General features: G+C 30.3%; 5 protein-coding genes across 7 annotated transcripts in view; 3 read left to right on the plus strand and 2 right to left on the minus strand.

The window, feature by feature from the left end:
- LOC109603405 (5-hydroxytryptamine receptor-like) overlaps window positions 1-17,165 on the plus strand; it is a 120,439-nt gene extending 103,274 nt beyond the window's left edge. The window contains exons 8-10 of the mRNA XM_049967796.1: window positions 13,932-14,041; window positions 14,100-14,783; window positions 14,837-17,165. Of these exons, the coding sequence (XP_049823753.1) occupies window positions 13,932-14,041; window positions 14,100-14,783; window positions 14,837-15,227 (1,185 nt within the window). The 3' untranslated portion in view covers window positions 15,228-17,165. The remainder of the gene's footprint in view (window positions 1-13,931; window positions 14,042-14,099; window positions 14,784-14,836) is intronic.
- Window positions 17,166-17,312: 147 nt separating this feature from the next.
- On the minus strand, window positions 17,313-18,337 carry LOC109603408 (uncharacterized). Its single transcript, XM_049967807.1, has 4 exons — window positions 18,168-18,337; window positions 17,857-18,112; window positions 17,658-17,772; window positions 17,313-17,602 (listed from the first exon to the last, which is right to left on the minus strand). Exons 1-4 carry the CDS (start codon window positions 18,244-18,246, stop codon window positions 17,372-17,374), a joined length of 681 nt encoding a protein of 226 aa, XP_049823764.1. The 5' UTR covers window positions 18,247-18,337; the 3' UTR covers window positions 17,313-17,371.
- Window positions 18,338-19,026: 689 nt separating this feature from the next.
- Window positions 19,027-20,517, minus strand: LOC109603402 (UDP-glucosyltransferase 2-like). The gene is made up of 3 exons (XM_049967806.1): window positions 20,300-20,517; window positions 19,446-20,246; window positions 19,027-19,396 (listed from the first exon to the last, which is right to left on the minus strand). Exons 1-3 carry the CDS (start codon window positions 20,466-20,468, stop codon window positions 19,161-19,163), a joined length of 1,206 nt encoding a protein of 401 aa, XP_049823763.1. The 5' UTR covers window positions 20,469-20,517; the 3' UTR covers window positions 19,027-19,160.
- A 1,355-nt stretch (window positions 20,518-21,872) lies between these two features.
- On the plus strand, window positions 21,873-24,176 carry LOC109603403 (UDP-glucosyltransferase 2-like). 3 transcript variants are annotated; one of them, XM_020019899.2, is made up of 4 exons: window positions 21,873-22,125; window positions 22,687-23,487; window positions 23,545-23,764; window positions 23,824-24,176. In XM_020019899.2, exons 1-4 carry the CDS (start codon window positions 21,888-21,890, stop codon window positions 24,110-24,112), a joined length of 1,548 nt encoding a protein of 515 aa, XP_019875458.2. In that variant the 5' UTR covers window positions 21,873-21,887; the 3' UTR covers window positions 24,113-24,176. The 3 variants fall into 3 exon arrangements, with proteins under 3 accessions (XP_019875458.2, XP_049823751.1, XP_049823752.1); XM_049967794.1 differs by lacking the exon at window positions 21,873-22,125 and adding an exon at window positions 22,169-22,615; XM_049967795.1 differs by lacking the exon at window positions 21,873-22,125 and adding an exon at window positions 22,169-22,601.
- Window positions 24,177-24,916: 740 nt separating this feature from the next.
- On the plus strand, window positions 24,917-27,990 carry LOC109607329 (UDP-glucosyltransferase 2-like). The gene is made up of 4 exons (XM_020023828.2): window positions 24,917-25,444; window positions 26,250-27,041; window positions 27,305-27,524; window positions 27,576-27,990. The coding sequence occupies exons 1-4, from the start codon at window positions 25,204-25,206 to the stop codon at window positions 27,904-27,906; spliced, it is 1,584 nt and encodes a 527-aa protein (XP_019879387.2). The 5' UTR covers window positions 24,917-25,203; the 3' UTR covers window positions 27,907-27,990.
- The last annotated feature ends 9 nt before the right edge of the window (window positions 27,991-27,999 follow it).

Genomic DNA, 27,999 nt, shown 5'->3' on the forward strand with positions numbered 1-27,999 from the left:
AACAGGCGATGACAGGACATTAATTTAACATGGTTTTTATTAGTTAATTAAAATGTTAAATGTCCAAATTAAAAACATATCACAATGTTAACTATTTACCCTTAGTTTGTGCTATAAAATTAAGTCAAACTTAGTTTGCTGACTTGAATATTTATTATTACGTCTATTTTATTCTCAACATTAAATTACATCTATAAAGAACTTCCATGAATAATATTAGGAAATAATACGTTTCGTTCCGTAATTATATATCACACAAATAAATGTAAAGAAAATTGATACCCTTAACTAACAAATGTCACCTCCGTCTCTGTGGTAGCTTCGCACACGGATCCGTAGGCCGACTAGGTTCTGTTTTAAAAGTCCATTTTGCTAATGGAATTTAGCACAGGGCGGAAGAATGGGCCCAAGTCGATACCTATTATACCCAACGTGTTGAATTAAAGAGTATTTTTCTGATTGCTGGTTTAACCTTTATCAGTTTTATAGAGGCCATTTATCCTATATAAATCCGATTCCATACTCTGACCCACTTAGCACAGCCTCACGTTTCTATATATATTTTTTTTTTTTTCTCGTGAGATTTTATGCCGGGATATATTTTTATTGTTTCGTTTTATGGACCATTAAGATTATCAACAAATTGAAATATTTACTAATGGGGAGAATCACGGAAACCTATTTTATATTGCTCATCTTTGTTGTACCACCAACCCACCTACATAGATCTCGATTTTAGATATTCGACAGTTTGGCAAATGACTTTTATGATTTATGGTGGGTGATCATAAGATATAAATTTTGTAACTTTTGGATACTCACTTTCCGATTTAAAATAAGTTCGTTATCCCGTTTAAATATTCATTTACCGTGGCCTTTTATTGCCTAATTTATCAGAGGCGAAACGCTGCAACGTCTGCACATTTTTTACTTTATCTGGATATTTCCCGTACACTCTCCGGCATATTAAATTCGCGGCAAACAAAAAACCGTATCTGATGTATGTTAAACATCGCTTAGCGGCCAAAACTTGAGATGATTTACGTTCTTGCCGAAAGCTGAAACTGTGGGGCAGCGATTACCGGAGACGGTCGTGGAATTTGTCTTTCGAAAAAGTTTATCGTTCTTTGATTTATGTGCAATTTATTCTTAATAAAAAATATGAAACTTTTGTCTAGGAAATGTGTTTTTCTTTGTCCGGGACGGCGTTACACTACATAAAACTGATTTATTTTTTTCAGATAAACGCAATGATTCTTTATGAGTATTAAGGATACGGCTGGTGGTGCACTTTTGTTTTTCCAAATTTATGGGGCATGCTAAACGTCAATAAAATATGTAATATACTACGAAAGGAACAAAGGACTTGAATGCCTCATTTGGACATGGCCCAAATTATCTTTTAGAATGACATATTTGCTTGTTTTTGTTCACTTAAAATTATCTTAAAATTTAAGACGTCTTGTCACGGAATGTCAGTAAAAAAACATGTTAAAATTGAAATATCTTTTTCACACCACAGAAAGCATTAAAATCATCCCAAAATTTAATTACATTAATTAAACAGCGACAAAGTTGCTTGAGTAACATATAATTAAATGTAAAATAAATAAATTTAATTTCTCGTTATGTTATTCTAATTACTTCGGTCGTGGCACCTGAAATAATTACGCATTAAAACGAAATATTCGCCGTTAAAATATAATTAAATTCTAAGCTGTCACTAATTAATACGCCTCAATTGGGTATTCATTAGGGCCGCTCAACTTCATCGCTCAGACCTAATTGTAAACATGCATAACAATGCGAGAACGGCAGAAAAATGGTCAGATTAATTAGGGAAAAGATAGCTGGATGAATTCATTTACGTGAACAATACAACTCACAATGTTATATTTTTGATTTTACGGCACGAGATGCACTTAAGTAATAAAGGAGAGGGCGGAAAGACTTCCGGAATTATTCAGTCGGAGATTCTGCCATAACGTCCACAAGGATGAATTTTTTAATTTTTAAATTAAAATAATTATTATTAATTGACGTCACGTTTCCCATTCTCCGTATAATTTTTGTTTTATCAGAACAAATGATTTTTATTTCATTAAAATCTATTAAATTTATAAATGTATATTTAAGGTAAGTATCAGATAACATACGCCAACCTTATTATTATTAAACTAAATATTAAAAAATTATTATGATATATCTTTTAATAATATATTACAACTCAAAATATGAATTTTCAGCATCGATTTTTGCAAATAAAAAACCGAATTTATCAAGTAATTAAAATCGCTGGTATCTGAATTACTAGACCAATCTCAAAATTAAATAATGTTCATTTATCTTTGAGTTATGGTCAAAAATGTTCGAAAATATTTTTACAAAAAAATGTCTATTTCAAGTTAAGTTAAATTTATTTGAAAGAACCAAATAATTTAGTGGTAATATTTTAATTCCTGGTTTAAAACTGTTTGAGGTTGATGCAATTTTGTGTAATTAATACAGGAGATAACATTGTTTATTAAAATTAATGCCATAGATTCTCTGATTCTAATTCTCTAAAAAAATAGTGTAGTACTTAAATTAAGTATTAAATTTGTACATTTTTCACTCGTGTAGCTTTGACTTGAATTCATCTGAAACAGTAGAAAATCATATTAGTTCATTGTTCTGAAACTCTATAATATAGTAATGAGAAATAATTCCTTTGTTAAAATCCTTTATTTAATACACACAAGATTACAACCATTTATTTCGATTTAGGTCAAATAGCCTGCAGAAAGGATCATACCCGTCATAAGGTTAGGCTGTAATTAAATAGATAACCCATTTAACTAAACATTTCGGTTAAATCAGTGCAATGCACTGCCTCATCTTAATAGCATATGCAAAACCAATATAATGTTCATCAAATCTCAAAGATATTAAACTAGAAAATACGATTATCGTGTACGATCAAGCTGGGCAAGTTAAGTAAGATGTGATTAAATTCGTAATGAGATTGTAGTTATAACTTTTTAATTTAAGTTTTTTGTACTTTATATTAGAATATTCTAATTTGGGTGGAAATAACATACAATTTTAATATTCCAGTAAATATTAATACATATAAAATATTCATGACATAGAAATTTTCCTGCACTTGTAAATTATTAATGAACAATTTCAATATTTTTTTAACATACAGTAAGGACTTGATTAAGAAGAATCTTTAAATATAGACTTTTGTATGGCATTGTTCCTTTGTCACTCACAAAGGGTGAACGAATTGTCCTGAAAGCTATAGAATTTTTCGCCTAATAAACAAGTGATAAATTTTAATTTTGTTAAAAAGTGCAAAATTCAATTAATAATAACCACCGATCGTCATAAGAAAACCGAAACAAATTTTCATTCTTAATTAATCTCTCAGCAAAACCTAATTAAATTCCCCAATCCAACAATATAATTGTTTTGAAAAACGGACGGCTGCGAATTAATTATCAATTGTTTTGTTCCGTACACACAAAACGGAAAATTATTTATAGGACTTCCATTTTATATTTGCAAATGACTCTTTTTGTGCCAAAGACATTAAACTTTCTCAACTTTATGAGCTTTCTCTAAATGCAAATTAGTGATGAAGCGGTGGTCTTGGGCAGGCACAATTAAAAATACAATGGAAAGATTATGACTTACACTTTCGGCGCACAGCAAAATTGAATTTTTAAGCGGCTAAAATGTGTATGTTTATCGTTATTGTGGGAATTCATTATTTTACGGACTATCAAATCTTTATTGTCTCGACTGAATAAATTTTATTATCAACCTACGATGACAGTTTTGTAGAAAATTATTTGACAAACCAAGAAATATGGACGTAGGCCTTCCATATCTGGTTTTTAACAAAACGTCCGCCCATCGTCGAAATTAATTTGTCCGTCCACGTATCAACTGATGGCGGTTTTCTTATGGGATTTTCGAGGAGATTTAAAAAGTCATGATAAATATGAGCCATGAAACAAATCGGGACGGGGCAGGACGATAATAAAACGGGACATGATAAATGAAGCATCGGAACCCAAACGGGATGCATTAAACGCCTCGTAGTCGTGAATATAAAAGCCAACTGAGGCCTTCAGTCTCCCAAACTAAATAATGATATATTGGGACGTCACCGCTTCTAGTGGAACGTATCAATTTTCTGTCGATAGATGGGATAATTACTTATTAAACACCCTTGTATATTAGGAGACATCGTTTCAATATTAGTCATTTTAGTATCCTATTTCATGAAACACGATTATAATAATGGCGTCTCATGCAAATGTTGCATTTTAACATTTCTAATTTATAAATTGAATTGCTTTTACGAATAATACTGTAAGAAGAAAATCTGTGAGAATTTACTTTTTTCGCTTACAGAATTTACTTGAATTTTTAAATTAAAATTTGTGAACAAACGTAATAAAAACATTAAGGGGGAATTATATGAAAGGCAACACATTTTTTATTCGCCATCATGCTTCGTAGATATATAATTTATTTTGTTTTTCTCTCTCATAAGTAATTTAACAAACGAATTTAATTTTAATGATGTTTGAGGATTTCCAGACACAATTTTCTATGGTTTTCAAACATTAAATTACATTAAAAATTATTATTCTGTTCAAAAAGTACATTAAATTGTTTGGTCCTTAGTAAGAAAAAAATTTAAAGTAAATCATTATTATATTTAAGTTGTTACTAAAATATTATGCGATAAACATCAATATTTCTATTAATTTTTTAATAGATTCTAGTTTTAAAAGTATGTATTTATTTACATTTAACGGTGTTTAAGAACAAAACAAAAAGCAATTGAATATATTGTTATATTTGTTTTTAAATAATTTGTCAATTGATTTTTTTATCCGCAGGAATTTTATGTTACTAAAAAACTAAGAGACTTTAAACTTATTATTTACATAAAATGAATTTAATACAATGTAACCCTTTAATACATTTATTACATTTTTATTTGTAACCCAATTTTATTGTAGAACTTCAAAGATAGTCAATAAAAAATTTACCCATATCATAAAATTTGAAAAAGAAATTTGAAAACTTGATTGGAATATGAAATACATAATTTATTATGCATTTTTTTAATGAATTTGTGTGTTGTTATCATCTGAGTCAGGGAATAATATACCAAAAATATCGGTATTAATTTGTAAAATATAATTTTAAGATATTATTAGCTGTAATGGAGTCACCTCACACGAAATTAAAATAATAAAATATTTTTGTAGAGTTGACATACTATTAACAAATGTAAATGTATAATCAATCTTATTATAAACAAAACAATAATAAGAATTTATATATTTTTATATTCTAATCAATTAAATTGCCAAACTGTGTTTTCCTCAGTCTTTTATTTATTTTAACAACAAAATGAAATGTGTAAAATAAAATATTATTTTAATTTTATTGCAACGTACAACATTAATAATACTTTTATGTCTCATCCGTCATTTATGAAGGCGCATTTACAATTTGAACACCCAATCGCCGGCAATAAATATTTAGCAATTAAACATTTTTGCGGCGGATTCCGCCATCAGCGTAATTGCCATTTCGATTGCAAACAAAAACGGGTCTCGGAATTTGCGTAAACGCGGCGCATATTTAAACAATCAATAGAGAGACCTCATTATGCCCGAGTGCTCTTTACAACTTTTCAATGACCGAAATTAAGTCGGAATTTAAACCGTCCACCTTCTTAATCCACTCTTTAATCCTTGTTTGCCTCCAACTTGCCACTCCAGTTGCGAAGCCACCCCGCCCTGCCCCAAACAATTTTTTACATGCACCCCAACTCCGCCGTTTTAATAGTTAACCCCGGACTGGAAACGAAACGGACCGGCACTCATCAGCGAAAAAGAAAACGTGATTAGGATAAGCATTAAGCTGTATGTTTATGTAAATTTCGACAACAACGGAATTTTTCGTTCGGCCCCCGGCTTTTTTCCCGGGACGCACTGAAGTCCTAATTAAAGTTATACAATGCGTGAAGAGAGTGGCGGGAGGGACGACTTGGAATGTTAATTTTTATATGGTGAAACTTCGCAACAAAGAAAAATAACCATTATGAAAAATTAACTTTTTTTTAAAAGCGTTAATCCGCGGCCTCAGACTTTGCGACTTATAATAACTCGCTTTAATCTATTTAGATGGCTTAAAAATATTCTTTCGTTGGAGCAGTTTTAATTACGAACTGTAAAGTATCTTTTTTATTGTTTCTTTTTTTCCACTTTTAAACTTATTGTCCCAATTACAAGAGCATTGAGCCTATTGAAATTTTATACTAAATATCATCTGTATCTTTATTTTATTTACGTATATATAAAATTGTAGTTGATATTTATGTAATTTATTAATTTAAAAATTTATAATAATTTATTAAGCTATTGAGTATTTCAATAAAAATCAAAATGTAAACACTTGAAGGAAATTAAATGTTGAAATATACACTGTTGTTATAATTCAAACAATCAGTTAGTTAAATAAATATATGTATGGCAAAATGAAGCATGGTAAAGTTGATTGGAATAAAATACTAATGAATATTTACAAAATAAAAATTGTTTTAACATTTGCTAATGAGTCTCACAAGTAACAAACCTAATGTATAATTTTTTTAATTACTTTAGTAATGACAAACATTTTACGTCCATCCAACCTCAGAAAGCTTTCTCAAAATTTGAGACTCTACAATAATAAGTATTTACTTGACAATCATTAAAAGTGAATATTATTTCTATTTAAAATAAATTAATTAAATTAAAAATAAAAACGTCGAAAAATTTCAAACATTTAAAAACTATATTTTGTAATATGTCAATATCAAAGATACTTCCGGAATAATAATTTGAAATTTTCATTTCAGATTATCGGGCAAAACAATTTTTTTAAACAAAAATTTATTTAACGAAATATTTGTTTAAAAATTCGATAAACATTTATGTGAATATCAAATATTTTAAAATAAAGGGATAACTTGGTTATTTAATTTAATTTACTTCCATTTTGACATACAACAATTTTGTCCCCCCTCCTTCCATAATAAGTACATTACATACAAAATACTTGAAAAAAGATCATATGTGATATTTAGTTTGATGTCTCTAAATTTTTAAGAAGAATTGAATTATCTGTCTTGATAAAATCAATCAATTCAGGATTTTCCAATAAAGGAGGTATTTTATAAATTACATATAAATTGTATAGTTAATATTGTGCATACGCAGCTAAAATATGAATAATAAACGAGGCGTTTTATTAATATTGTGATACGTTTAAAATTGCGGTCGTTTCCAAAGTAATCAGTAAATTTGTGCTGACCGACAATAAATCAAGCCCATTAAGTGGAAGCGACGGTACGAGATACATATTAGTTAATTTATTATGTATGTATCGATTAGGATATGCGGACCAGATATGAAGCCTCCGAATAAACCTACCATAATAATTATAGTAATTGATAGGTTGTAGATATGCATGCATGTATCTATGCGGGGATTGAAATCATGCAGCGCGTTAATAAACCTGACCTGGATTATTAAGAAGACTTCCACGTTCAATCAATCGCATAAAATCGTTGAAATTTGCGATATTTTTAGACCGTGCCCCCCTTCATTTACGACAACGGATTTTGTCAGTTTTAATTAAACGTTCGTTTATTGTTTCGCTTCGAAATTAATAAACTTATTATTAGGGTGAATTTATTATTGTTCAGGCGTAGAGAATCTGTCACAATACTGCATCCGATTGGCATTCATTTAAGAATAGGATAATTTTAAACTTCGTAACTCGATTTGCATTTGCGGAACCGAGATCCGAATCAGACGTCAACTGAATCTAATTTCATCGTATATTTCAGCCGACCGATATGTAAGGCCGGAGCAGAGAGCAGAGGGAGCTAACGAAATCTATTTCATTTCCCATTTGTCTTAACCGAATTATTCCGATACGGTCTTATTTCATTTCCGGCGCGAGCAGATTCCCGACGATCTTTTAGGATATTCTAATTTAATTACCGCACATTTCTTATTGTAATTCGATAATACAATTTTGATTTTGTTAAAAGCGACAAACGTTAAGAAGTTTTCTTCTTCTTTATTGACTTAATAAAATGGAACGAATATTTTGACACTACAATTACTGACGTACAAAATTAATATTGGGTACCGTTTTCTGTCCAGGATTAATCACAAATAATCTGAAAACTATGCAGTAGCACATATTATAAATTTTGGTTGGTCAAATTTTATGAACAAAGTGAATACTAAATGAATTAAATTGCACACATAAATTCGAACAAGCACTTAATGCGAAACTGTAGCAGACTACACAGGACCTTTCATGATATTTGAAATTGTTAACTCAGTTTGGCTTTACGAGTTCTGTAAGTAAGTACTAATGCTAATTGATGGTGAAATAATCCCAATATTGAATTAATTAATTAATAAAAAATAAATAGCTCATAAAATGTAGGTGACTACCAAAATCATTAAAAATAGTCAGACAGGCATTCACCATAATTCAAAAACAGGTACTATTTTCTTATTTAAGACTTCTTCATAAAAAATTAAATGAAAAAATTTTACAACGAAACAATTAAATTTACTAAGAATTAATTAATATGAATTAATTTATTCCATAAATTATATAAAATTATATATTTTTAAATAATAGTAAATATAATATTACAATTAATGAAATCAACATTATAATTTAATATGAGATAGTTTCAATGATTTTTGTTCACAGTTTGTTATATTTAAATTCTACATCATATTTTACTTCATATTTTCTATTTGTGAGTGTTTCAATAGTTTCTAGGAATTGAGAAAACATTTTTTGAAGTACTATTATTTAGATTATGTAATTAATTAAATTAAAAATTAATTAATTAAAAATAAATAGCTCATAAAATGTAGGTGACTACCAAAATCATTAAAAGTAGTCATACAGCGCATTCACCATAATTTAAAAACAGGTACTATTTTTTATTTAAGACTTCCTCATAAAAAATTAACTGAAAAAATGTTTACATTATATGGATTTATTAATACGAATATCTATTCATAAATTTTACAACGAAACAATTAAATTTACTAAGAATTAATTAATTTGAATTAATTTATTTCATCAATTATATAAAATTATATTTTTAAATAATAGTAAATATAATATTACAATTAATGAAATCAACATTATAATTTAATATGAGGTAGTTTCAATGTTTTTCGTTCACAGTTTGTTATTTTTAAATTCTAAATCATATTTTACTTCATATTTTCTATTTGTGAGTGTTTCAATAGTTTCTAAGAATTGAGTAAAAATTTTTTGAAGTAATATTATTTAGATTATGTAATTAATTAAATTAAAAATTAATTAATTAAAAATAAATAGCTCATAAAATGTAGGTGACTACCAAAATCATTAAAAATAGTCAGACAGCGCATTCGCCATAATTTAAAAACAGGTACTATTTTTTATTTAAGACTTCCTCATAAAAAATTAACTGAAAAAATGTTTACATTATATGAATTTATTAATACGAATATCTATTCATAAATTTTACAACGAAACAATTAAATTTACTAAGAATTAATTAATTTGAATTAATTTATTTCATCAATTATATAAAATTATATTTTTAAATAAGAGAAAATATAATATTACATTTAATGAAATCAACATAATAATTTAATATGAGATAGTTTCAAAGTTTTTTAATCACAGTTTGTTATTTTCAAATTCCACATCATATTTTACCTCATATTTTTCTATTTGTGAGTGTTTCAATAATTTCTAGGAATTGAGAAAACATTTCTTGAAGTACTATTATTAATATTTTTATTTTAATTACAGATTTAAAGGGTTTAGTTAGATTTATAAGTTTAAGGTCTGCTGATCGCATCAATTTCAAATCAAAAGGAAAATCGATAAACCCTCAAATTAAATCATCCGAAACACAAGAAACATGCGACTGCTACAACCTACAATTTTTAACTGAATCACGTTTTACTACGTGCATTTCAAAAGGAATTCGCCTCTGTGTTTCTCCACGAAACACCCGACCAATTATATTTACGCGATAATGAAAAGTCAGTCGAAGAAATATATATATAAAGACCCAAATGAAAATTTTCTCTTTGTTCCCGCTTTACATTAATGCGCACGCCGTCAAGGTTCTTTCCAAATAAAAAAAACATTCATTATTCCAATGGATATTATTTAATTCGCAGCGAAATTTCACTAATTACTCCGTAACAAGCGTCGAAAGGATGTTTAGCGTCACCGAAATGCTCCGCCAGATGCTTATTCTTGGTCCATTCAAATTAGTCCGCCTTAATAAACGGATTAATTAGTAATTTATAGCGTGAATCAAGTTTTTAATATCGCAACGCGAAGTCGCACTGCGAAATGGATTAATCGTGGAGTTTTAAGGGTTTGTTTGTGTCGTACGAGGGCACGGAGGCGTGCGTCCCAAATCGGGCGCTAACAAAGTGTTAGTCCGGTCCAAATTGTACGGATTATACGGTGTTTCGGTTAAAAAGGGTCCGGTTTTCGTTTTTCTACGAACATAATCCGGCCATAATTGGCGCACACACTGGCTACCGGCCAAGCTGAGGCGCCGAACTTTCTCTGCGGTCCCGTTTTATTTTTATTTTTCCCTTTATATATATTTTTTTTTTTTTTCGTGCCACCGTGACATAAATCGCATTCCACTGACGGTCCTATCTCTGATAATATGTCTCAATACTGGGTTATGTTAATAATATATCAGGAGATAAGCACGTGTTGAGAAGGATGCTGTACTTTATTGTTGTTAGGGGGGCAAGATTTAAAGAGATAGAACAAAAAATTATGTCCTTTAGTTTGTATATTATTGGTTGCTGTCTCCATTACTTTCAACATTCTCAAAATGTTTTCACCTTTACCTCTAATTTTAAGCAAGGATTATCAAAAGGGTGAGATAAATTCAAGAGGAGGATTATTTTAAATAATAAAAGTATTTTGTGACAAATATTTTATAAAATTTTATAATTTGTAGTAATTTATATTAAATACATTCATGAGTATCCTTCAAAATGTTTAGTTTTTATGTTGTTATTGGGGGTTTAGGTTTACTTGAGTGAAATTTGTTAAAATCGGACAAAAAATAAATTTTATGGGGAGGTGATGCTTTCAAATGAACTACTCTGGTATTATAACAACAGATTTATTAATTTTAAATTAAATTTTAATATATTATAATAAATCAATTCATTAGTAAGCATAAAAAATTATTTTAAAATTCTTATTACTTTAATTGTCATTACCTTGACTTAACAGAGAAAAGTAGTTGGGCAACCATTCTAGTCATACAAAAAATAATCTACAGTATACTTAAAATTAAGTAAAATAAAAATACTACTTCATAAACTATAAAATTATATATTACAATAAATTAGAAAACAGAGAAGATTGCTATTAAGGAAACAGATTCAAACAAAATTTTATAAAGTAAAATGATCTTAAATCTCCAGTTTTTACAAAATTTGTATAGCTCATATAAAGTATAAATGAAATTTTAGAATGGTTTTATTTTACATAACAGACGTTGTATTTATGGGTTAAGTTAGGTACATCGTCCAGACAGTAAAATATATGTCTAGTCCAAAAAGTTTTTAAGTCTCCGTAGAATTTAGTTTGTTTCTTCTTTATATATGTTCTCCCTAACTTAAAAGTAGGATCTCAATTTATGTAAGAGTTGTTTTATTAAATTGTTACTTAATTTTTATGTGATATGCAAATTTACACCTTTTAATTAAATTTTACTATCAATTTATTATTAAATTTTTTGAATTATTTAATATAAAATGGGCATAAAATTCAGAAATTTAATTTTATCTGATTTTTTTCCAAAACATAAAAGATAATTAATTATTTTCTCTGTTTATAATTTATAACTGGTAGTTTAACTTTACTTCTTTTTTATTTTGTTACCAGTGGTCAAATCAGTTTAAAAAATCTGCCTTTCAAAACTCTATCGTTTGTCCTGCTATATTGTTACACAATAAAACAAACTCATAAATTGTATTAGAAAATTTAGCAGCCCATTAACTTTGTCTCCTCTCCACAAGACTGTAAAATTGGCGGAATTTGCCAGCAAAAATCAAATTGTACGCTCAGGTTCCCGACCGTAAAGTTAAACGTGAAAATCCACATTTCCGTATATGATATCGCAACAATATCCGATCTGAACCGTGTACAGTGTGCAACGTGTCGTAATTCTGTCTGGAAACGTGCACACACACCCACACACACACACACCGAGTCCCTCCAGATAGATTGATGGATGGAGCGAGAGGCATTTCCAGCTCAACTTACTGTTATTACGATTTACATAATAACTTAATTGCAAGAGATACTTCTGAATAATAAATATCTCTCGTTCTGGTTGGCCCCATCGTTTATGCAAATTTCTTCAGGTTCGAGTGTGTCGGTACACTTCGGGTGAATCGGAGTGCCACCGTGCAATTTTAATGTGCATGGAGGACCTGCTGAATTAATTCAATTTTGGGAGTGTATGTGTTATATTCACGTTTGTTTTTGTTTTTGTTTTATTCTCCATCGTCATACGCTCTTCTACGTGCCATAATATGCTTAACTCGAGCTCACCCCCACGTACGGAAATGGCTCAGATCCAATCGAAAATTACTTTTAAAATATGACACTTTATTGAAACGATGGGCTCATTCGACGGCGCAAACTTTTATCCGTAATGTAATTTCTGTATGACGTTGTCGATAAAGAGTCTACCCATTTAAAATTCGGCGTGCCTTTCGACTACACCAATTTGTGTTTTATTATGCCGAAACATGCACCGTTTCATCTTGCAATATTGATCTTTTAAAATTGCATACAGATAATTTCATGTTCAGTGAAGGCGTACAAACAGATGCAAGTTACTGCAGCCATAATTCCAGAAAATGACTAATCGGCTCTACATAACTCGTATATGAGTTGTTTGCTGTGTTTCCTTACGTTACGGTGACATGTATCTGCCTCAAGCATTCATACAGCTAAATATTTACATGTTGTGGAACATGCTCCATGGAATTTTCAGGGATATACTGACAATGTTATTAAACCAAGGAGGTTGTTGAGACAAGACGCAATTTTAAGGCCGGATAAAACCAATTAAAACCATATTAGTAAAATCACTTTCAAGCCGAAGAGACACTTAAGGAAAGGAACTAATTTTTGGTAATATTATTTTCATTTTATTCCTGTTAGTTTGGTACAATATAATTTTAATGCCGTTTTAAACAGAATCACGGGAAACATTGTAGTAATGACCAAATCCTTTGTCATACACGATTGGTAACATAGTGCGACAATGTCGTAGTAATTCGTCTCATCACCTAAATCCTATAACTCCCCACATTGTGCCCAGGTACGAGTTAAATTATACGACATACAATTGGCCCAGAAATTATAATATCGATTGTGATACCACTTGAAAATTAATGCCTACACATAATCATCGCAGGGAATCCTGATCAGCAGCTGCTAATCAGTCCGCGTTTAGACTGTATTAATTTTGAGACAGAAGACCATTGTGCTGTGTGAAACGCCGCTAGAACAGTTACTGGCGTATTGATGTAAGATATTATATATAATGGTGGAGAAAATGGAATATCCCAGTCTCGTCACTCCACATGCCTGGGTCTCATTGCCGCTGATACCACTAGATAATGATGTTTCTATAGAGCATAGAGCGATAATGACGATTCTGTTTCAGTAAATGTTAATTGAGTTTATTGTGGGATGTACTGCAACAATGAATTAAATGCAAAAACTTACATGATCCAATATTATACCAGTAACATTTACATTTTTTTCAGATAACTAACAACTGGAAGATGGGTCCAGAACTTTGTGATATGTGGACGTCTATAGACGTTTTATGTTGTACAGCATCAATCCTACACCTAGTGGCGATAGCAGTTGATAGGTAATCATTCCATTTCCGGTCTCATCCTCAGTAATAAATTTTTGTGCTACATTCACAGATATTGGGCTGTCACAAACGTTGACTACATCCACACAAGGAACGGTAACAGGATAGGCATAATGATTGTGGTAGTTTGGAGTATAGCCCTTGTTGTGTCTTTGGCACCACAAATACCGCAATTCAAAGACCCCGACTATATAAGCAGAATACAAGAGAAGCAACAATGCCTAGTCAGTCAAAACGTAAACTACCAAATATTCGCCACCAGTTCAACATTTTACGTCCCACTCCTGATGATATTTATTCTATACTGGAAGATTTTCAAGACGGCCAGAAAACGCATCAGAAGAAGGCGTGAAATGAAAGGACAAATATTGGAAAAGGTTGAGAAAACGAACAACAACAGCAGAGTTCCTAAAAGCTTTCTACTCAATCGTAAATTCCTCCGCATGAAGAAAACCCCTAGCAAAAAGTCTTCCGCCGCCGAGGCCCTGGTAAATTCATTGGTGATGATGGAGGGCCAATCGACGACGACAATGGAGATTGTCGAAGAAGAAAACGAGACTAGTCAAACAGGCCAAGAACCACAAGTGGAGACGACAGCCTTCACAATTTCCAAACCACAGACACCGGCTCTTCAAAACAGCAGCGAACTGCCCGTGATATCCAACAATGTGTCGCCGGAGAAATCATCCACAGGGACAACCAACAATGGCTCAGCAAGTCATCAGAGCCATATTAGGTGCGTAACTTGGTTCGAAGGTGATTTTTTGTATAAAATGCGTATTTTTACAGTGACATTAGTCGGGTCGAGATGCTCCACAAGGAGATACCGCCTTGTCCCGCGTCTGTGGACAAACTGCTGCCGTCCCGCCGCGAGAAAAAGGAAAGCCTCGAGGCGAAACGTGAACGTAAGGCGGCCAAGACTTTGGCCATCATCACTGGCGCCTTCGTGATGTGCTGGCTACCTTTCTTTATCCTCGCACTGGTCATGCCATTGTGCGGCGATTCTTGCGCCATAAGCGATTTCATAATGAGTTTTGCGTTGTGGTTAGGATACTTCAATTCCACGCTTAATCCGGTGATCTATACTATATTTAATCCAGAATTTAGACAGGCGTTTAAGAGAATGCTGTGCGGTGGGCCAAGGCATGGCAGAAACTTTCGCTCGGGGAAGATTAGATAAGATCAAGTGCATGTGCGATAATGTAAATAACTGTACAAGGATTTTAGTTAAGTAATTAATTGGTCTAAAATTAAAAGGGGAACAAATTTTAACCTACTGAATATTGTGAATCTAAATTATAATTACATTCAAATTGTGTATCTGATTTTAGTTAGTTAATCAAAAAATAAAAATGTAAGTTTGCTCCCCTTGTGTAAGTTTTCTAAATTACAAGCAATAGGACCATTAGAATTCTTATCAAAAGTACATTCTATTGGGATTGTTGCTGCTATATTATAAAAATTATTAACGAAATATTAACCAAATTGGTCCTGTACATAAAAATATCTTCCTTTTGTAAATTAGACGTACTGTTCAGCATATTTTTAATGAAAATATAACTAGATTATACGTTAGTTGTTAATGGGTGCGCAATGTCTAACTTGCCCCAGTATGCTACAAAGTCTTTCTATAACTTAGACAAAACGAAGCAGTTCCCAAGCATTTCAAATTGATTGGAAATTACTTCTGTCCGTTTTTTCATTTGTGTAGTGATGCTTTTAATATGCGCAAATAAGTGGAACAATTTAAAGAACAAAATGATTTATCACGCTATATTAAATTTATTGTTTTTGAAACGTATCGTGTTAATTGTACGGAAAACATGTCCAATACGCATCTACATCCAATGCTCATCCAAATTCAAAAGTTATGCAAATGGACAAAGAGACACTTCAGTGCGAATATTTAGAACGTGTGCAACAAAATTCGTTGCATAAAACATTCGAGTTTGCAATGTAGAATGAAACAAAGGGCATATTTAACAAACAACACTCAACTTGGTGAAGTAGAATTTCTACGTGGACAAAATTATTTTGTTCTTTACAATTACCTCTTACCAGTCACATACAATGAAAATCAAAGTTGTATAATGGTTAAACTACCTCATTATTGATAGTCAACTATCTCTATTATTTAAAAATTAGCAGTAGATTATTTAATTTTTATATTTTTGTAAATGGCTTATGTCTTCTATGTATCAAAATTTGTACAAATATACGAAAAGTTTCTGTTAATAATTTTGTGTGGCATGAATTTTTCTAATGTAGGTACTAAAATATTATGCCACACCACTTAGGTAAAATATATAACCGTGAAAATCCTTTTATCCAAAGTATATAGTGTATATCATTGAGCCGATATACCATTATATACCGAGGTTGTTTAAATATAACAAGCGAATCGCAAGGTGCGAAAATATCTATCTAAATATAATATTCGTATACCTTTTAACAGTTTTCAAAAATATTCATGGAGTTATAAAATCTGTAACATAATACATACATATATGTTTGTTTAAAGTTATTATTGACAAGGGATTAAAGTTCCTTGTAAAAACATGTATCTATTATATGTATTAAAATTTTATATTTAATTGTTATTAAGAAACAAACAATTTATTATCAATAAAATTCAAACAATATATGTAAATGTTATACAGGGTATATAAAATTTGTATATTGTAACATGTATATGAAATAATTTTATGTATTGTTAATAATATTTTATGACTGTAATATTTATAATTATTTGCTGTTTTAATATCCCCCTCAACAACATATCATATATTAACATATATTTGAAAACTGTCACACAAAAATAATTTGTAAATAAATGTGTAATATGTAACATTTAAGAAAAATCTACACATATAACAATAAGTACATGTTAAGATATAACTCTGTATATTGCTTTACAATTAATGAATTGAACTCATATTGTGATAATATGTGTTTTAGGCCAAAAATACTAAATGTTTTAATATTTAGGTGTTGTTGTATATATAAAATATTATTTTCAAGCCCATGCCCCTATAGATAAGGTTCAATTTTTATTAAAATATCAAAATGTATATAAATATTATTGTTTATTATACTGTGTTATGTAGGTATATTACTTATAATAAATAATTGAGTATCGATTTTCTTTTACTAATTTTATCCAACATAATTAGCAGATTAAGGTTTATTAAGAAAACTTCTTGTGAAAATAAACTTTTATTCTAATCAAAAAAACATTAACATAATAATAAAAACATCATTCTAGTAATAACAGTAATTTTAAAAAAATATATATGATTACTTTTTTAACAAAACTCAAAATATTTATATACTGTATAAAATAAAATATAAATTATTTATGAGGTTTAGTTTGAAAAACAGTTGATCTATTTCATTTAGTTGTTCAGTAGCCTCATGCAAATCTGGTTTAATAACCTGTACTTCCAATTCTTTTATCAAATGGAGGTTTTCAGACCTTTGATTTCTTAATACATTAATTTCTTTAGAAATATCTGGTAAAGTTAGGTCCTGATTCGTTAGCCATGGATATTTTTTCTAAAAACAATAAATTGATTGAAAATGAGTTAGTTATATTAAATCTGTGACTTACTTCAAATTTTAACAATTCAATCTCATAACTTCTTATCTTTTCTGTATATGGGATTAATTCACTTTTGGACACTTCTGTTATTTCTAATAATATGTCCTCTGGTAGTTCCAATTTTCTAAAATGATTTTTTGTATAAAAAATATAGGATAATTTCTTAAATTTTTTTAAAACAATGAAACTAAAGAATTACCTTACTTACATTTTAAAAAATTGTGTATATTTGATGAGACTTTCATTAAGGGCCACATAAAATTTACTACAGATTATAATTTTTGAAACATAGTTATGTTGAATCCATAATTTATGTGCCAGTGATAATGGGAGGCTTGTTGGATGTTTACATGTACTGTTACATTGTTCAGCTTTTTCTGCTAAATTTTCTTTGCTGTTGATTTCACATTTCAGTAGTTTGTTAAATGTATTCAACTTTTCAAATACCTCCTTCATTTGAATATCTAAGGATGGACTTAATTAAAATCTGTAATATTATTTTAGAACGTTTCTACTTACTTTCTTTTCGATTTAATTGCAAATGTTGGTCAAGTTGAGTAGATGTTTTATCTGAACTAACGTTGTCATTTGGATCCATTTTTAAATTATTATCACTAAATAAGTTTAATCTGAAACCAACTATGTTTAAATAATAACTGTTCAGAAAACGGTTTTATTCTGACGTTTTATACCGCGTCTCATTCATAGAAAACCGTAGAAAACCGCTCGTCAAACATAGAAAACCTTACCAACTTTATATAATCAAATACCTAATCATTTATTTAATAATATATATTTAATTAATTTATTTTAATATTCAACTTATGTATAAAAGGTACAGTAGAGATTCATAATTAATTTTAAGATGAGAAAATCTATTAATTAGGATAGGCAACCAATCTTACACCGTAGTAAACACTGATTTTAATCATTGATAAAAAAAAAAATAATGTATGTATTTCACATGTGTTTTAACATTCAACAAGTACTGTGATATAAAATTTAATATTTACAAATACAATTAAATGTTAAAGGTTAATCTGCATCTCTAATTTATTTATTGCGAATACTTTATAAAACTTAATATTTATTAATTGTAACTTATAATAGTTATAGCACAAAATAAATATATATAATAATATAATATAAAAGTCATATATTATAAATTATAGTTTTAATCCCACAATACTATTTTTCTTTTTTATCGTCATATATATTACTTCTGTAATATTTTTTTATCAATAACTTTATCAATTTCCATACGATAAATATTGTCCCAATAAGGCTCAGTAAAGAAACTGCTATAATATCTAATAACAATTCCTGATACCAATATAATTTTAAAGCAGGACTCGCGAGGTGTTTTGCTCCTTTATTTCGTATTACATATTCTATCCAAAATATAGCTTTGTCCATTGGACTAACGATATCGTCCTTCATAATTCTAGACCATTTCTTTACATTTGCCGTATATCTAAAAACGAAATATTATAATAAGCACGTCTTATTAATTTAATTAAATACGGACTTTTTATTTGTTAGAAGTTCATTCACTGTTGCAAATAATTTCTCCTCTGATAATTCTTTGAAAGGAATATTAATTCCATATCCTTTACTTTCGTACTGAACACCATTATAATTTTGGTCCCAAGTTAATGGAATTGTAATTATTGGTACTCCGTGGTAAATAGCTTCTAGGGCACTTAGCAGTCCACCATGAGAAATAGTTGCTTTAACATTGGGATGGGCTGAAATAATTCTATTTAAATTGGGAAATCAAAGTTAATAATATGTTACCTAGTACGTCATTTTGAGGTAACCACTTCATTATCTTAATGTTTGTTGGTAAATTAGACAATTTTGCTTCGAATTTCCACAAAACTTTCTGTTTCAATCGGCCTAATGCGTTAATAAATATATTTCTTTCCTGCGCGGAAAGGTCTGTACCAGACACATAAGATCCAAATGAAAATAATATGACACCGTCAGGTGAATCATCCAAAAACTTCTGCAGATCCTTCGGCAGTGGCTTAGGTTTTTTAATATGAAAGCCTCCTACTTCTTTTAATGCAGGAACCATTGGCATATTTGGGTGGACACTCGCATGGGAATATGTCAACACTAAACTTATGTTGTGGTATATATCATACAAATCCGGCCCATTTGGAAGGTACGATTTCTTCATTATCGCATCGTATTGTGACATTGCAGTAGTGTAAACGAAGTACTTCCCCCAAATATAATAAATTGTATTTTGAAAACGTTGTAGAAAATTCATTTCACTAGGTAAACCAGCGATAAAATTTGGTACGTAGGCAGGATGCGCCGGATTCGACACCAGAAAACTATTAAACAACGAAACAGGCCCCGGTGCCAGGACTATAACGGGACAGTTATAGTAATTTCCAAGACCGTAAAATGATTCACCTGCCAGGTTTTCAACTATCACTAAGTCGAAAGTTTTGTTGGATTCTAATATATTTCTAAAGCTGGGATCGTTATGGAAATGGGTTGTCATTGCCACCAGCATTTCAGTTACATCTTTTAACAAGGTGATAACTCCTGTGTCTCCGATTTCAACGAGTTTCAATCTCCTTTCTAAAACATATATATGTATATTTTCTGTGGTGCCAGTGACTTAAATAGTTTACCTTTGTCATCGTATGTAAAATCCTTAAATGTGACCATTGTAATATTTTTTGATTCGTAAGGGGCATTGGTGGAAGATACAATCGTAATTTCGTGTCCACGTGGCACTAATTCTTCTGCCAATGCTAAAGCTAATCGCAAGTGACTTCTGGATCGAGGAGGAAAAATCATTAGAATATTTGAACTGTACGATGGAAAAATGTTACAATTTATGACTAAAACGAATATGGTCAGTGTAATCAACATTGTTTGTTCTTCTTGGGTAAAAGTAAGAGACTGAACTGTTGGACAATTCGTAAACCATATCGATGACATGCATATGTAAAATAAGGTTTTTCGATATACTTAGTTGACGACGCAATATATTATTATTTTTAATTTGGTCATAATATCAGAAATTATTGTTATTATTACCATAAATAAAAGTTTTACATATTTTTTAATATCCAATCCAATTCAATTTGTATAAACTTATATAAATGATTATTAATTAACTTTATTAATTAATTATTTTATTGTGGCATTGGCAAAGAAATTTGTAGTTTAAAAATATTATTATATATGAGAATGCAAAAATATTGACATAAACATGAATTATCACTTCACAGCACATAAGAGAATGAAAACCTTTTGAGGAATTTAATTTTTTCTTCTATCCTTGAAAATGAATGGGAAATTCTAAGATTAGGAAAATGTTGATAGGACTTAATCTATTAATGTCAATTATTTATGTCAATTTGTTTTTTAAAATTACATAGATATACAAATAATCATTCTTAGAATATGTCTGTAAGGTCTAGTTGATTCTATTACCAATTACTTTATTAGAATACTAATTCTATTTATGAAACACTTTTTTCCAATCCCAATGTATCAATCAAAAACCGTTTGATCCTAATGAATTTTAAGAGAAACATCATGGACGACAGAAACAATATAAACCTGCAAATTTGCTTCGTAGTGGGAATCTTTTACTGTCCCTGTCATACATGATGTCTCTCTCAAAATTCAGTAGGATCAAAGACTTTATTTACAATCGGTATATTTTAATAATAAAAAAGAACAAGAATAATATTTCTTCGTTAAACAAGTTTTAAGCTAAAACAAATTTTAAGTTTCAAAATTTTGGTTGGAAATTATTTTTGCCAAAAAGCAGTTAAGTGTTTTGTTTATTGGTGACCTTTAGATATGTAAATATGTTCCACATAATTATTGGCTGATTCACAAAATTTATATACATCATTGTGATAAACGTTGATAAAATACAATTACTCCAAAATGTTAATGCACTAAAATGCAAATGTTTTGAATATTTTTTAAAGGAAAATTTCAACATGCAAAAAATTGAAATACTTTGTAATAGCTCTTATAATTATATTAGTAATATAACTTATTAGTTCTGATCTTTAATACGTTTGTTTGTCACCTTATCACAAATTTAAACCAACACGATACGATCAAGATAATTATAAGTCGTTGTGTGAGCTATTTTGTCAACACGATGGTTATCTATGCGCTCGTGCCGAGACTAGGTTGCGTATAAAACGCGACGTACCTTTGCCCCAAACCATTAGTTTCTCCAAGTCCACGATGAAAGTGTTTTGTGCTCTTGGGCTATTATTTTTAGTTTATAATGGAGCTCTCGGTGCCAAAATTTTGGGAGTATTCCCAATGGTTTCGCACAGTCATTACACCTTAGGGCTATCGTTAATGAAAGAATTGGCGTCTCGAGGTCACGAGGTCACTTTCATCAGTCCATATCCACAGAAAACACCCCTGAAAAATTTTAGAGACGTCTCCGTTGAAGATATCATTGAACAAGTGAAAGGTATGAGTTTGTGTATTTATTTAATTTAAGATTTTGTTTGTTTTTTTCTTTAATACCATTATTATTTTTATTATTTGTGTGCTATTGTAACCTTGACCAAGGTTAATAACTTTAAACTTATGTAATTATTGTTTCACTGGAGGTCTTTCTATATTCATTCATGGCAACACTGACCCAAGTAAATAGAGTTTTGTTTACATATACGCAAGTTCTAACAATTAATAACTTACCCTTGGAGGGATCTATATACAAATTAATAAAATACAGAAAAAAATAACGATTTTTTACACATAAATTATTTTCCAGGCACATTGGAAACCTGTAACTTTTTAAAAATGATTTAATAATGAGAATATTTTTATCCAATTGCGATGAACTATTACAAATTTAAACTAAGATTACGAAGAACCAAGAAGAAAACTAATAATACCTAAATTTAAATAAATAAATTGAAATAATTATATATTTTTATTGAGGTATGACTTGGAAGGTACATAATTATTACTCAATAATGTATAAAAATTATTTGAAATATTAAAGTCTTCATAATTTATATTTTAGGTCGCAAGAATGATATGCTCTATACCCTTTACAAGCAACCATTTTGGAAGCAAATTTCTTTGGTCATGGATATGGGACACATGTATACGGAAGACGTGTTCAAATTGAAAAATATGCAAAAATTAATTGAAAGTAAAGAAAAATTTGACTTGGTGATTGTGGAAATATTCGTAAATGATGCTCTTTTGGGACTGGCGCATCACTTTGATGCTCCACTAATAGTTATGGCACCTGGACCTATGTCATTCATGTGCAACCACTTAGTGGGGAATCCATCGCCGTCTTCCTACGTTCCAAATATTGTTTCGCCATTCACTACTAACATGACCATATGGGAAAGAATGCAAAACTTATACTATGACATTGTGGGAGACTTAATGGTACATTTTTATGGTATTCCAAAGCATAATGAAATTTTGCAAAGGTACATTCCGGATTCTCCTGAATTGAAAGAACTAATGTACAAAGTGGATTTAATACTGAGCCCCTCGCATGAAAGCATAAATGTGCCAAGCCCTAGTGTGCCTGCAATTAAGAACGTCGGAGGTTACCACATTCCTAAACCCAAGCCTTTACCCAAAGATCTTCAAGAATTCTTGGACAACGCCGAAGAGGGTGCCATTGTCTTTTCCCTAGGATCCAATATCAAAAGTGCAGATTTACCTAACACGACAAAAAAAGCCATATTGAACAGTTTTTCGAAGATTAAATATAAAGTATTATGGAAATTTGAAACAGATCTCACTGATAAACCGGAGAACGTTAAAATAATGAAGTGGCTACCTCAAAATGATGTTCTGGGTAAGATCTTTTAAAAATTAAACTTAATCCCTAATAACAATTAATTTTTGCTTCCAGCTCATCCAAATGTTAAATTATTTATGTCCCACGGTGGTTTATTGAGCGTAATTGAGGCAATTAATTATGGCAAACCAATTCTCGGCGTACCAGTGTTTTGGGACCAACAACTTAACATCAAATCAGCAGCAGACAGTGGTTTTGCAATATCTTTACCATTTTACGATATTACCGAAGAAAAATTGGATTATGCTTTGAAGGAAATGTTAACAAATCCCAAGTACTAATATAAAAATGAAGTTCTCGAGTGTCACGTTTAACTATTTCTGTATTTTGTAGGTACACCGTCAATGCGAAGAAAAGACAAAGCATTCTTTTGGATCAACCTTTATCTCCAATGGATACAGCAATATTTTGGATTGAACATATCATACGACAAAAGGGTGGAGATCATTTACGATCACCGGGGTTAAATTTGTACTGGTATGAGAGGAATATGCTCGACATAATAATCATTTTGACACTGATCACAGTGGTAATATTTACCATCTTTTATATTATATTTAAGCATATATTAAAAATATTTGGAAAGAAGCCAGCTGTAAAGAAATCCAAGAAAAATCAATAAAAATTATTTCTAATATTGTAACTTTATTGTAATTTGTAGCATAATAAACATCTTATTTATTGAATTTGACGTTTTTTTTTATAAATTAACTATATATACTATTAAATATTAATGGGGTTGTCGTATACATTTATGTACAAAAGTAATTTGCCTTAAATACAAGATATCTGAAGAATAGAAGTTGAATTAAATGTGTTAAGTGTAAATGTAAATGTACTTCTATAAAAAATATGTTTAACATAAGATAACAGATGTCAAGAAACTCCAAACAAAACCTTGAATTTTATACCAAATAACATAAACAATTTTATTTAGTAAATAAATTTAACATGTTAATTATATTCAAAATATACTTTACGTATTTAGAAATATATCAAGTGAATATATAAAAAATTTGAATAGGTAGGTCACAGAACTATCAAATATTTTAATTCCTCAAATTAAACCACTTTTTTGTTGCTTAGCAACGAAAGCGTGGACATCAACAAGTTTAACGGAGATCTAACCTATAATTCTATTTATATTTTTTCTCTGTTAAAAGAGATTTGTACACTTGTAGTATATTCATGTAAATACATTTTAGTCACGTGCTGTTGAAAGCTTCAAAACTAATAACTTATTAGCTGATTGTTAAAAAAAAAATCTTTGTAGAAATTACTCATATACACATGTAATTATTTATTTTTAACTACATTTATTCCAATTATTCATTGACATAAACATCGTGCATGACGTACGTAAAGTAAATATATTTTTTTTTAAATTATATTCTTTGTTCCAGAATAAATTAAGACGCCTCCAAAAAATATATAAATAAAACTAATATAATGCATATAACAAAACCAGTTCAGTACACCTCAAAATCCCTCTACCATTAAAAAGAGGGGAGACTATAAACCGCAGAGTACCCACGAGGAGACCGGCCCATCTAATCTGAATGCCGCGGCGTCGATGCTGTTACTGTCTCGTCATCAGTGTTAGAAAGAATGAGCGGGTGTCAATAATGAACATCGACAAGAGACTTACACGGCCTTCTAAACACTAATGATCTGTCTTTCTTATCTTTCAACCGCTGTCAGACCTAAGTTGAAATGTATCTGTACCGTAGTACTTTGTGTCTTCTGACTGTTTTGTTCGGTTTAATCGGTGGTGCCAAAATTCTCAGCGTGTTTCCAAGTTGCGGATACAGTCAGTTTATATTGGGCGAGAGGCTGATACAAGAGCTCACCGCCAGGGGCCACGAAGTCACCGTCATTAGCTTGTTTGAACCCAAGGACCCGCAGAACTACACAACGATACATTTGAAAGATGTGCTGGAAACTTTTAAACAAGGTATTCTCGTCATAAATGAATCTTCTCCTAAAAAGTATTTACATTTATGGAAGTTATAATTTTAAAATCTATACACAGTACCATCTATACAATTAATTGAAACTGTGAATGGATGTATGTTATACTTGACAAATTTATTATTATTAAATTTAATTATAATTTGTTCCTACATTTTTATTAATCATTTCTAAATCTAAACTGAATGTTTAGATTAGCTGTTTTAAACATGGACCGGAAATAGTTTTAGATTGTACCATTCTCTTTACGATAGCTATTAAAACAGAGCTATTTTTATCAGAAGTTTAAATTTATAAACAAAATTCATTACATAATTTTGATATCTGTAACATTTGACCTTTCAAATCAGAAAATAATTATTTTAATATATATTAATAACTGATGTTCTCATACATTTTTTCTTTCTAATTTATATTACAACTACATTATTGCATCAACATATTAGGTTACATTTTCTTATATGACTTCAGACAATTGTTAGCAAAGACCTTGAAATATGCCACTCTAGTAAATTAATTCTAACAAATATTTAAATTAATAACTCAAAAAAAGTTATTACAGAAATTAGATTCCTCGAATATTCTCCTTTATTTTAATTTTTTGTTCCATGATACATAGATTACTTGATTAGAAGGAATAAATACCTTATAAGAATGTAATTTTTAATACATATTAAATAAGTAAGAAAGTTAATATTCATCTTAAATGGGTCGCACTGTATTATTTTGAAAACTGTAAACTCTATATACATTAAACTTAAATATTTATTATTATTTTTTTTTTTTAGAACCCGCATCTAAAGAGTTGGAGGAACCCCATATTATATCCGACATATTATATACCTTCAACTTAGGCTACCAATTAACTGAACGAATCCTCCAACACAAGAAAGTACAAGATTTACTGGAGTCAGATGCGGAATTTGACTTGGTTTTGGTGGAACAGTTTTTCAATGAAGCCCACATGGGCTTCGCCAAACATTTCGATGCCCACTTGGTGCTTTTCAGTTCCATCGGATTGTCCGAGTGGAACCACCATTTGACAGGGAACATACACCTTCCCTCTTTATACCCCGTTTCGTTCCTACCTTTTCATAATACAATGGATTTTTCTCAACGAATTGAAAATTTTATAACGAAACTATTTATTCGGGGTTACCAGGAGCTCGTGGCGTATCCTCAGCAGCAAACGTACTTAACAAAATATTTTCCTAATAAATTTGACTTAAGCAACATCATGTACAATGCTAGTTTGTTGTTACTGAACTCAGATGTCACTATTGGAGAAGCTTATGATAGCAATCATGCCACCATCGATATTGGAAGCTTCCACATCGTCCAAAATAAACTGCCAGACAATTTACAAACTTTTTTAGATGATGCTGAGAACGGAGCAATTTATTTCAGCTTGGGGACGAACCTGAAGAGCTCAGACTTGAATAAAGAGGAGATACGCAAGATTTTAGAAGTTTTTAGAGGATTAAAACAACGAGTCTTGTGGAAATTTGAAGCTCTTGGAAGTGTCGAAGTCCCAAATAATGTACTGGTTACCGATTGGTTACCTCAAGTCGACATTCTCGGTTAGTATCCATGTAGAATTGTTTAAATAATTTGCCATCAAAATGAAATTACTGACTGCTGTGCTACCTCTTTTTATTATTGTTGATTACTTTCACTACTTTCATAAACAATTACCCGATATTAATATTTGTTCCATCTTCTTTTCTTTGTGTTAGTGAAAGTAAATTTCAGAGGAATTATGTATTGTGTTCCTCCTCACATTATTACTTGACTTAAATAGTCACAATTTGTCTGATTAGACAATTTATTTCCAATCTTCCAGCTCATCCAAATACTGCCTTGTTCATCACCCACGGAGGCCTCCTCAGCACCACCGAAGCAGTATTCTTCGGTGTACCAATGATTGGAGTTCCAGTCTATGGAGATCAACGTATGAACGTGGCCAGATCTGTGGCTCAAGGCCACACCGTCCACATCCCACTAAGTAAATTTAGTGCAGAATCTTTAAAAGCTGCCATCAAGGAAGTTTTGGAAAACGACAAGTAAACAAATCCTTACTCTAAGGACTTGATAATAAATAATTCTATTTGTAGGTACAGCGAAAATGCGTGGAAGAGATCGAACATGCTACGTGAAAAGCCAGTGCGACCAATTGACAATGCAATGTTCTGGATACAATATGTACTTAACCATGATGGCGCACCACATCTAAGAAGCAGAACAATGGACTTGTCGTGGAGGCAAATATACTTACTTGATGTGGTATTTTTATTAACAGTCTTCATTTGGTTTGTTATTGTGATTTTATCTATTATTGTTTATAAATTGTATAGTTATCTAATTGCAAATGTTCGATTCGAAAGTAAAACTTTCGTTCCGAAGCCTAATTCCAAAAAGAAGCTTAAGAAATACAAGAAGAAATAATTTTGTACTTAAAATAGGTTTCATTTTAATTCCTCTTTGTACCCAAAGTTAAATGAATAAAGAGTTTGAAGTTTTGGAAGTGTATACATCAAT

The sequence above is a fragment of the Aethina tumida genome, chromosome 5, assembly GCF_024364675.1.
Source record: "Aethina tumida isolate Nest 87 chromosome 5, icAetTumi1.1, whole genome shotgun sequence".
NCBI lineage: Eukaryota > Metazoa > Arthropoda > Insecta > Coleoptera > Nitidulidae > Aethina > Aethina tumida.